Raw genomic sequence first — 10,978 nt, 5'->3', positions numbered from 1 at the left:
ACTTTCGACGATTGTTTGCTTATCCACTGATGTTTTGTAGGCAAGTAGCAACTGAAATAAGTTATTCGGTGGGAAACATATACTGAAGTCTGTTTTTTGCTATGCTGATGTCTGAGGTATCTTGCAAGCACTGAGATATGGAACTAAAGCCGATACAAACTGGACTTGAGTGGAGTGTGGCTGGCTATCAGATATCACTGATGATACACAGGACACTCCAATACGTTATCAGTTAAGGTAAGGTGACCAATCCATATGTATAACGGTAACACTATTACCTTGTTAAGTATATATTCTTCTAAATACCTTTATTAACATTTAATTACATTTTTTGTAAGTGCACTTGAGTTCACTCATGTAAACAAGGTACAGTGGCTACAAATGAATTAGGCAGTGAGATTTACTATCTCCTAAAGGAAATAGAAGTAAGACTGTAGCAAACGGTATGAAGTATCAAGTTGTCATACTATCGTGCGTGTTCAAACATTATTTTGTCGAATCTTTACTGAAGATTCCTAACATAAACTAAGATTGCACTGCACATATGGAATCACTACTACTCATTCTCATATATCTTTTGCAACATATACTGAGAAAAATAGAATTTGAAAAAAAAAAAAAATGCTTTTGGAAAAAAAAGTGGCATCATGCATCTTGCAGCTTTGTCGCAAGCATCTTGGGTTTTGCTTTCTACGTCACAGCAGAGGAAGCGAAGCTAAGCCATTAGTTCATTTCCTTGATCTCTAATGACTGAATATTACTTCATAATGTTCAAGATTCTCGCAAAGCAAACATTGAGGTGATGTGTACGACAACTTTTATGGAGCATGATAAGTTATCTGGCACCATGACACTTATCTCTATACCCAGTGATATAGTTCATCTTGCGCCTCCAGTGGTGAAGATACTATTTTACTCCTCTCAGTAGCTAGTATGGATATGCTCGTCTAATTCAGCTCCACAATAGCTGTAATGTTCACCAATCACAGAAAGGGATGAAACAGCAAAAAATTTTTGTCTAATATACTGAAACTTTGACAATATTGTTTTGAAAATAAAACTTTGCGATGCTGAAAGTATGGCTACTATGTATCTATTACGAAGTATTTGAGAAGACTTTTATAGCATTTCACTGCAAGCTTTGTGGAGATGCTATGTTTGCTTTGGAAAAGAGAGGGCACTGGAGTCGCCATTAAATCTCCCATAAATAACATAAATATTTCCGTATAAGATCTCTGAAGCTAGTTTTAATAATTCAATAAAGGTCATCTCCAGAGCTTGAAAAATAAATATATATCTCTGTGCCATCGTGATAATACACGCTATCACTATCTTCCATTGGCCAGCTTTCCACTCCAAGTCTGTCAGTGACTAGAAGCAGCTGCACCTCGGGGAGCCTTCAAGATCTATTTGTGCGGGGAGAAGAACCAGACGCACCAGTAACATAAGACTTTTTGGTAAAATGGCGACAGTGGTGGTAGTGGTGACAGTGATGATGATGCTGGTGAAAGTACACGAAATTAATGCTGCACGAATCCTAATGGCTGTGCCCATTGGTGCCAGAAGCCACGAGAACTTCTTCATGCCTCTCGCGGAGCATCTCACTCAGCGGAACCACACGGTAAGCTCCAGCAATCTTCATGATTTTCGTAAGAAAATATTGTATTCAATCATAAAGCTGTATTGGTAGGACATTTGGGTGGATTTGTGGATGAGGCAAAAAGATGTCACACCTTTCCTTGTCTATATATTAACTGAAGAAACGTGCTGTCAAGATGTTTGAGAAAATAAAAGTTCCCTGCTTTATCTGGTGCGTTATCATTCATATATATCATGATGTTTAAAGAACAGACAGAAACCAATTTCAAACAAATAAAACCACTGAGATTAGTAAAACATTTCTTTCTCTTATTTACTTGTATCCATGCAAGAGAAGAGATGAAGAACACATATAGCAAAGAAGACGGAATCTAAATCATCTCCATGTTTTGTGTTCAAACTTATAATTTACTATATTTTTGTGCAGGTGACCTACTTGTCAGGCTTCGAATCAACCAAAGAAAGACCAAACATTCGAGTGGTGTTTGTGCCCGATGTTCAGATATTGAAAAAGTTAAGAAACCTTTTCACTGATAATGTGAACACCGCGTTCGCTGCAATCTTCGACGACATGCTGGAGGTTTGCGTGAAGGCCTTGAGCTACGAGGGAGTGCAGCGCCTCAATGATGAGAAGTTCGACTTGATCATCCTGCATGCTGGACTCACCGAATGTTTCCTATCGTTTGCTCATAAACTCAAGGTTGGTTTAGTAAACAAGATTATACACAAAATGAGATGTGTGTGTGTGTGTGTGTGTGTGTGTGTGTGTGTGTGTGTGTGTGTGTGTGTGTGTGTGTGTGTGTGTGTGTGTGCTTGCTTGCTTGCTTGCTTGCGTGCGTGCGTGCGTGCGTGTGTGCGTGCGTGCGCCCCCGCACGTGAACTCCAAATGATTTGGGGCTCGATTGTTCCGAGTGTCAAATGACTTCAGAGTTCAATGTTACCAAGCCCAAGATGAAATGCGGAGTGTGGACCAAATACCTTGATAACATGAACTCAGCATCAATCTCTCCAATATCCGACCCACTCCCCTTGAGTTGAGATTTTATCATATCTCTCTCTCTCTCTCTCTCTCTCTCTCTCTCTCTCTCTCTCTCTCTCTCTCTCTATATATATATATATATATATATATATATATATTATTTACTTATTTATTTATTAATTTATTTATCTATTCATTTATTCATATATTTATATAAACATTATTTTGACATGTGGATTTGAGTAGTTTTGCATCTCGCCAGGTTCCCTTCATCTTTGTCAACCCAAATAAAATCACCCCAGCGTTTGTTAAGTTGGCGGGAACTCCGGACTTTCCATCTCTCAGCGCGAACTATTTACTTGACCTGGAGATCCCGCTCACCTTCACGGGACGCATGATCAACAGTCTCTACAATCTGGTTGGGGCCATGTCCAACGAATACGTGATACTTCCAAGGTCTCTAGTAATAGACATTGTTCTTAATTATGATTTATACATTGAGTTAATTTCATATAAATTCTTTTCAACTAGTATTGAATTCTAATGCCGTTTTTCCTTTCTCCTTATATCTAAATCTTAATTACAAAGAGGTATTAGGTAATGTATTTTCGACACTCTGTTCAGTAATGAATTCAGTCAATCAATAAATCAATCCATCAAACTATCTCTGTTCTTTTCTCTAATTATCGCAGTGAAGAGAGGCAGTGTCGTGAGCGTCAGCTGTGTCCAGATGACATGCCAAGCTTTCACGACCTACGACGCAAAACCAGCCTCTTCATCACCAACATGTAAGTGTGTGGCGGGCAGTGTGCGGAACGACAGTTAACAAAACTGGGCATGACCCTGTCTTATTTTTATCAGAGTGAGGACAATGGAAAACCCAAGTTTGCCCTACACACCGACTGTGGTTCATGCCGGGGGAATTCACTGCAGACCCGCCAAGCCCCTCCCGCAGGTAGGAATTCCTCTACTTTCTCTCCTCCGCAACCACATATTGAGGTACCACACATGTCTTGGTCACTAGCTCTATACCTTTACTTTTTCTCTTTTCGCCAGGACCTGCAGCAGTGGGTCGCAAGTTCTGGGAAACCAGGCTTTATATACTTCAGTCTGGGAAGTCTCGTCCCATCCTCCGAAATGCCTGAGAAGTGAGTAATGTAAAATAGATAAATATTCGCGAGAAGGAAACTATATATATATATATATATATATATATATATATATATATATATATATATATATATATATATATATATATATATATATATTGAAAACAGATACCTGAAGGTGTTGGTGGAAGTGTTTGGCTCCCTGGAGCAGAGAGTGTTGTGGAAGTGGGATGACGACACTATAGAGAACCTGCCTCCTAACGTGCGACTGTCCAAATGGCTCCCTCAGCAGGATATCCTCGGTCAGTCTCCAATTCTTCCCTGGATTTGTGTTTATAAATAGTCTGTTTAATGTCACTAAAAGAAGACAGATACAACTCAGTGGAATGGCTCGCTTTCCTTCTTTCTTCTTCGGCAGGTCATCCCCAGCTTCGCCTCTTCATAACTCATGGGGGTCTGTTCAGCACTCAGGAGGCCACCTACCATGGGGTGCCAATTCTGGGCATGCCAGTCTCTATCGATCAGCACCACAATATGAGGACAGTGAAGCATGAAGGTTGGGGAGACTTCTTGTACTGGGAGGACCTTACCTATGACAAATTACAAGGCCACATCTTGCAGCTCTTGGACGATGCAAGGTGGGTGGGTGAGGGATATAGATGGATACTAAAGACTCTCCGGTTGTATATATGCTTCTCCCGTGAAAGAACGTTCCTGAGATGAACTACAATTAGTAACACTAAACCAGGTACAAATGAGGTTGCAAGATTCTTGGAATTAAGGGCATTTCACGTCTTGGTGTTGCAGTGTGAAAGAGAAAGTTGAACGGCGCTCCACTATTATCCGCGACCAGCCAATGTCACCAGGGGACTGGGCGACGTACTGGATTGAATATGTGTTGCGGCACCAAGGGGCACACCACCTCCGCTCTCCCGTCGTCGACATTCCTTGGTGGGTGCATCCTTGCCCTTTTATTCCTCTAAGGCTCATTTATGGCACCAAATCAGTCCTTTCATTTCGTCTTGCTTCTATAATGATATAACTCGACTTCCTGGTCTGCCATGAAGCTAGTGTACTAAGAGGATATCTCTGGCAGGCAGGGAAAGCAGTACTATTGAAAATTAGTTTTTATTTTTTTTCCATCTTTTCCTGTGCCTAGGTATCAGCTGTACAACGTGGACGTGTGGGCGTTACTGGTGGTAGTGACATTGACAAGTCTGGTTCTGGGTTCCTGGCTCTCCTATCGGATTCTTCTTTTCTCGGCCCGTTACTGCTGTGGTTCAAGTAAAACGAAGAAAGACTGAGATCGTATTTCAAGTTGCAATCACTCAGGTTGGGAAAGTTATTACTTAAGAGAAGAGAAAAAAGGAAGTTTCTTACTTTGTTATATCATTTAAAAGACAATAATTTCTTAATAAACAGTTCTACAAAATAATAAGTTCTACTTTTGATTTGACATTGCATTATGCTCACGAAGCGGCAGGAAACTTGTGTACGCTGGGAGGAACAGTACATTTCTAAGGAAAACGCTATCACAAAGAGAAGGTGCATCTTTAGTCAGTTGCATATTCCCAATAGAACCGCGAAATCTCCCTGAAAAAAACCTGATAGCTTCATTTACAGCCTAGACTCTAGGTTCTAAACACTGAGACATTCTAGGTCCTAGAGTGTCTCAGAGTAAGAGGTAATGCCTTACCATCGTCTCTACTGATATTTCTATTATTGGTTATGGTTAAGTTTTCAGCACTGTAAGATGCATGTACTTTTCGGAATCTTGTACTTTTCTTGTTTCTGTTTCCAGGTACCAGCTGAGCAAAATGAACGTGTGCACTGGTAGTGATGACAGCGGTGGTTGTTCCAGCCTCTACGTCGTTGCTTTTCCACAAGATATAACAATTTCTCGTCCGTTAATGTTGCCGATCAAGGAAGATGAAGAAGAATTATCTTCACTCATTTAAGAAAGATTTTTTTCCCAAGATAACGGAACAAGAAAAGAAAAATTTGATCTGATTTATATTTCTATAACTTGACATCATTGGAGAAATGCTGAGTAGAAAGTATGTACTTAAGTGTCAATCAGAATGCATTTCACTGCATCTGCTCTTCTGGTATATTGAAATAACACAATAGCAAATAACTAAACATGATACTATGTTGTCATAAATCACTTTAGTGTCACGTACTCATGGAAGCAAACGATGAACTACAGAGACACCATAGCAACAGCTGTCTCCCTTCTGACGTGCATCGTCTTATTTGATAAATAAATAAGCATAGCGAACCACAAGGAAGTTTTGTTCTATTCCACTGTAGTATCCGTTACCACGCCACCTTTTTCTTTGTCATGACGAAAGAAGTTTTGGGGTAACATGTTTATTCTCAATCTGACGTGCTAGAAGAGATGAGGATTTCTTAACAACAACAACAACAACAACAACAACAACAAACAAACAAACAACAACACAAATAAATAAGTAAAGATATGATAACAATGACGATAAAAAAGCTAATTATAACTTTCTCTCTTCATTTTAAGCAAGTGAGTAATGACAACGAGGATGTGCAGCAATCATCACTAATTGAGTCACTGATGAAACCTTAGTCTGTGAGCAATCTCAAGGGACATCATATAAAGAGCAAGTGAAAGCGAAAGGCTGATAAACAAGATTCCTAAGCTGATAACACTTCAGTATAGACCAAGACTAACGGAACTTTAAAAGGATGGCCAACAAGAAGACAGTATATAGAAGGGGTTTTAATTTGTTCTGGCTTAACGTCACTTTGGGTCGTTCACAAAATAATAAAAAGATTCATCTGATGTCACTACAAATCTTTAGCCATGAATTACTACAGTCGGGATGTAAACTCTGGCCAATAAGAAAAAAAAAGTTGGAGCTCCAGTTGAAAACACAGCAAGCGTCAAGGCACCAGTCAATTTAGGAATTATTGAATAACTTACCTATATAACTTCTTTCCCAGTATACCGAGAATGATTGAACGATGGCGCACACACACACACACACACACACACACACACACACACACACACACAGAGAGAGAGAGAGAGAGAGAGAGAGAGAGAGAGAGAGAGAGAGAGAGAGAGAGAGAGAGAGAGAGAGAGAGAGAATAATAAACTCTGTTGGAAAAAAAAGGTGGTACAAGGCACACACACACACACACACACACACACACACACACACACACACACACACACACACACAGGTGCAATGATAGATGTATGGGAGCGAGGGCGGGGAAGCGAAGGATGTGGAGGCTGTGCACTGCGACCTGATAACTGGCCGAGGCACCGCTCTGCTCCACGTGTCAGTGTGTAACAGAGCGCCGGAAAGAACGGACGCACCCTCTCACGGAGGCCTACCACTGGCGTGTGTCGTGCGTGCGGTTATGCTTACGTATGTGTGTGTGTTTGTGCGTGCGGGTCCATGGCTCTTCGAATCTCACCGTCGTGTACTTTCTTGCACTTTCGTTGATACTATGACACGTTAAGAAATTATTCGCATGAAAAAGGATATGTTTGAGGAAAAGTTTTCAGTGCATTACATACGCATTAAAGTGGCTGCATTGTGGTTATGAATGACCTAATATTAATTTCTAATGCATTCATTGAAACCTTATTATGCTTGTCCGTAAAAAAACAACAACATGGTCTCTTCTCCGTCGTGTTAACTACATAGCGCTGTGTGTGTGTGTGTGTGTGTGTGTGTGTGTGTGTGTGTGTGTGTGTGTGTGTGTGTGTGTGTGCATGAAGGAGTACTGGGTCATATATTTATCCCACCCTCATAAGCAACTGTTCCGTCGGTAAGTTCAACGTTTCGGTTTCTTTTTTTACTGACACGAAAGAGAGAGAGAGAGAGAGAGAGAGAGAGAGAGAGAGAGAGAGAGAGAGAGAGAGAGAGAGAGGGGAACCAGAAAAACTATCTATCACCTCATTTTCGAAATCAAATAGAATAACAGGTTTCGATAATATTACAAGTAGCAGTTATAACAGTAACAGCAGCAGCAGTAGTAGTAGTAGTAGTAGTAGTAGTAGGAGTAATACTGTTACCACTACCATTTCATCCACCACCTGCTCTACCACCAAAACTAATAAAATAATAGCAGGAGCAGAAACAGCAGCAAAAAATGACAATAACATAATTTTCATGTTTCTTATTTTAATTTTTACGCTAATCCTAGAGCAAATTAGCCCTAGATTTTAAAAACGAGCAACTAATCATAACGTTTAAATAGAAAATCGCTACTATAGTATTTTTTTCCGCCACCACCACCGCCACCACCACCGCCACTACACTACCCAGACGCTCAAATCTACTGCAATTACCTATACACATCCCATTTCTAAGCCACTGCAACATAGATTACATAGGTCATGTTGAGATAAGTTGAGAATATTAACACATCATCTCTTATACCATCTCTATCTCTCTCTCTCTCTCTCTCTCTCTCTCTCTCTCTGTCTTTCTCCAAATTAAATGAGCATGTTCTTGCTTATCTTTTACATGCAGAGGGAAACACACACACACACACACACACACACACACACACACACACACACACACACACCTGCTGTTGTGGTCCTCTTTGGCTGCAGCAACTCAAAAGGTACATAACAGAGCGCGTCAGTGCTAATGACCGTGTGTTTCCTTCGTGGTGTGGAAATCTACTCAACAATGGCCTTCACCGTGTAGCCCATCCAACTCCATTGATTTTCAGATAATCATTGACATTCCTTCATGGTTGATGACGTGCTGTGTTTTGTTTCCCACTTATCTTTCTTCTATCTTTCTTTTTAGTTTTCTTTCCTTTTGTTTTTGTTCTTCTCCCTTTCCTCCTTCTCCTTCCCTTGCTCTCATTTTCATTTTACAAAGTAAGTGGAATGAAGAGACAAAAAATATGTATATGAACGAGGAAGAAATAATGCATAACAATGAGGAAATGAAGATGACGAGAAAGATCGTATGATACAACCTTAAACGAAGAAATAGAGAGAGGGGATCATATTAAATTGCATATTTCAGAGAGATGACAACAAAGATGAATTTACTAGAAAATGCAGTAATAGAGATGAAGAGAAAGGAGGTATTCCTGAACGTTGAAAGGGGATATCACACAACAGAATGCGTGTAATTCCAAATTTCCCATAAGGAATGAAAGGAAAGAAAATTTAGTCTGGCAGGGCTTTGTTTCTGAAGTAAGAGAAGAAGAAAAGAAAAAATGTATGAGAATTTTGGTATGTTATGTTTTGTGACTGTGTGAAGGATGGCAATTAATCCAGTAGGACGATCATAATGCAGGAAGATGCAAAAGAAAAAAAAATATGGCAAAAATAAAACGAAACAAAACAAAACCATTATTGCCATTCCCAGACACATGAAAGATTGAAAAATTGAAAAGGAAACAAAGGTAATGATACAAAAATGGTGTGTTAGGAGTTTTTCGGTGACACTCGTAAACATGAAGCGTCACGGCGATAGTAAATGTGCACCAGACACAGGAAGGTAGAGAAGGAAGGTCCATAACGGAGGAGCACCGATCTCCATGACCTTCACAACCACGCTGGGAAGGAAATATTGGTTATGACCTATTTCTGGGAGTGCATGTAAATGTGTGTGTGTGTGTGTGTGTGTGTGTTTCCTTCTTTCTCTCTCTCTCTCTCTCTCTCTCTCTCTCTCTCTCTCTCTCTCTCTCTCTCTCTCTCTCTCTCTCTCTCTCTCTCTCTCTCTCTCTCTCTCTCTCTCTCTCTCTTTCTCAGCACGAGATGCTGTAAGTTTCAGGACGAGGGAAAAGTTGAAACAGCAAAGGTAATTCTGCCCCTATGAGGCTGTTACGTTGTGGAAAGTTACGGGGGGGGGGAAGAGAGAGAGAGAGAGAGAGAGAGAGAGAGAGAGAGAGAGAGAGAGAGAGAGAGAGAGAGAGAGAGAGAGAGAGAGAGAGAGAGAGAGAGAGAGAGAGTTCTATTAATCTATCTCTCTATCCATCAATGAACGGAGGCGTTTTACAAGGCACCGAGGAGCGAGTCAAGGACACCCAGACAAGCAAGGCAGGTTTAGCAGAAGCATCGGCACCAGACAGTTTTCTAAGGCGAGATTCGCTTCGGCTTGTGGTGGTGCGCTGAATGTTGTGCTGATTTACCTATAATTAAGTTAAAAGAGCAAATGGTTTCGTATTCCAGTGTGGTGATGCTGGTGCGGTGTGTGTGTATGTGTGTGTGTGTGTGTGTGTGTGTGTGTGTGTGTGTGTGTGTGTGTGTGTGTGTGTGTGTGTGTGTGTGTGTGTTGGGGAGTACAGGGAGGTCGGATAGCGGACAGGTGGGAGTTGTTAATGAAGTGGCAAGATAAATGGAAGGTTGGCGGTCAGACTGATGTGAGTTTTACGCCGGCAGTGCAGAGAAATTACGTGATGCGAGTGGTACGTGGAGCATGTGGTCTGCGGGATGTGCATGTCTGGGTGAACCTTGTTAATGATCTGCAAACACATCACCATCAACACCACCACCACCACCGTCACCATCGGCATCTCTGTCACCAGTATCATCATCGGGTCCACTCTGCTCACCATTAACACCTTCAGTACTGGGACGCATATTTTTACTACTAGCTTTGTTTATGATTTCTATTTACATTTTATTTACATTAGGAAGGGTCTATGGAAGTCAGGGGATTAATGGCTAGAATCTTCACTATTTTCAATCCGCACATAAGTTTTGAAGCTGTATAAAATCGCCAATAGTAAGCAGAATGAATATGGAAACGCGTCATGGTACTGAAGGGGTTAACTCCACTGCCTCTCCCACACTTCACCTCTTCTCTCCATCAGTGGCGCCACCATCACCTAATGACACAATATACTCCAACTTGAAACGTGTGACCATCACCACCACCACCACCACCATCATCACCATTAATAAAGACAATGGGTTGTACAATAAACTGAGTTCGGTTGAGTATTAGAGAAGGAAAGTAAGTATAAAGGCATTTGTCCAAGGTTCGTTTCTTGATAAATACAAATGAAAAATCACTGTATCCATTCGTCACATAGCTTCTCAAATACAGCCTGTTATTCTCCTGTCACCAACCAGTATGTTATCACCATCACTGCGGCCACCACCATCCACGCCACCACTACTGCTACTTTCACTCACTCCTCATGTTGGTCTCATCTCCGGTGTGTGTGTGTGTGTGTGTGTGTGTGTGTGTGTGTGTGTGTGTGTGTGTGTGTGTGTGTGTGTGTGTGTGTGTGTGCTTCATATCCTTAAAATCCAAACAGGAAA

The 10,978-nt window shown here is 41.0% G+C and overlaps 2 protein-coding genes across 2 annotated transcripts in view; both read left to right on the top strand.

The window, feature by feature from the left end:
* Positions 1 to 898: 898 nt before the first annotated feature.
* On the top strand, positions 899 to 5,971 carry LOC123509759 (UDP-glycosyltransferase UGT5-like). The gene is made up of 11 exons (XM_045264278.1): positions 899 to 1,621; positions 2,027 to 2,299; positions 2,841 to 3,034; positions 3,271 to 3,366; positions 3,440 to 3,533; positions 3,635 to 3,726; positions 3,856 to 3,989; positions 4,106 to 4,325; positions 4,495 to 4,638; positions 4,847 to 5,019; positions 5,489 to 5,971. The coding sequence occupies exons 1-10, from the start codon at positions 1,463 to 1,465 to the stop codon at positions 4,989 to 4,991; spliced, it is 1,551 nt and encodes a 516-aa protein (XP_045120213.1). The 5' UTR covers positions 899 to 1,462; the 3' UTR covers positions 4,992 to 5,019; positions 5,489 to 5,971.
* A 1,054-nt stretch (positions 5,972 to 7,025) lies between these two features.
* LOC123509814 (dipeptidase 1-like) overlaps positions 7,026 to 10,978 on the top strand; it is a 120,556-nt gene continuing 116,603 nt past the window's right edge. Inside the window, 1 exon segment of the mRNA XM_045264368.1 lies at positions 7,026 to 7,100. The gene's annotated coding sequence lies outside the window, so the exon portion shown is untranslated.

The sequence above is a fragment of the Portunus trituberculatus genome, chromosome 27 (assembly GCF_017591435.1).
Source record: "Portunus trituberculatus isolate SZX2019 chromosome 27, ASM1759143v1, whole genome shotgun sequence".
In the NCBI taxonomy this organism is placed as follows: domain Eukaryota; kingdom Metazoa; phylum Arthropoda; class Malacostraca; order Decapoda; family Portunidae; genus Portunus; species Portunus trituberculatus.
Note: the sequence above shows the minus strand (reverse complement) of the source record. Positions and strands in the feature narration are given on the sequence as shown.

Bases quoted from the DNA above. Each gene is read 5' to 3' on its own strand.
- LOC123509759 (XM_045264278.1), top strand. From the start codon at position 1,463: ATGGCGACAGTGGTGGTAGTGGTGACAGTGATGATGATGCTGGTGAAA. The intron at 3,035-3,270 runs GTCTCTAGTAAT...TAATTATCGCAG, and splicing joins GAATACGTGATACTTCCAAG to TGAAGAGAGGCAGTGTCGTG. The intron at 3,367-3,439 runs GTAAGTGTGTGG...TATTTTTATCAG, and splicing joins AGCCTCTTCATCACCAACAT to AGTGAGGACAATGGAAAACC.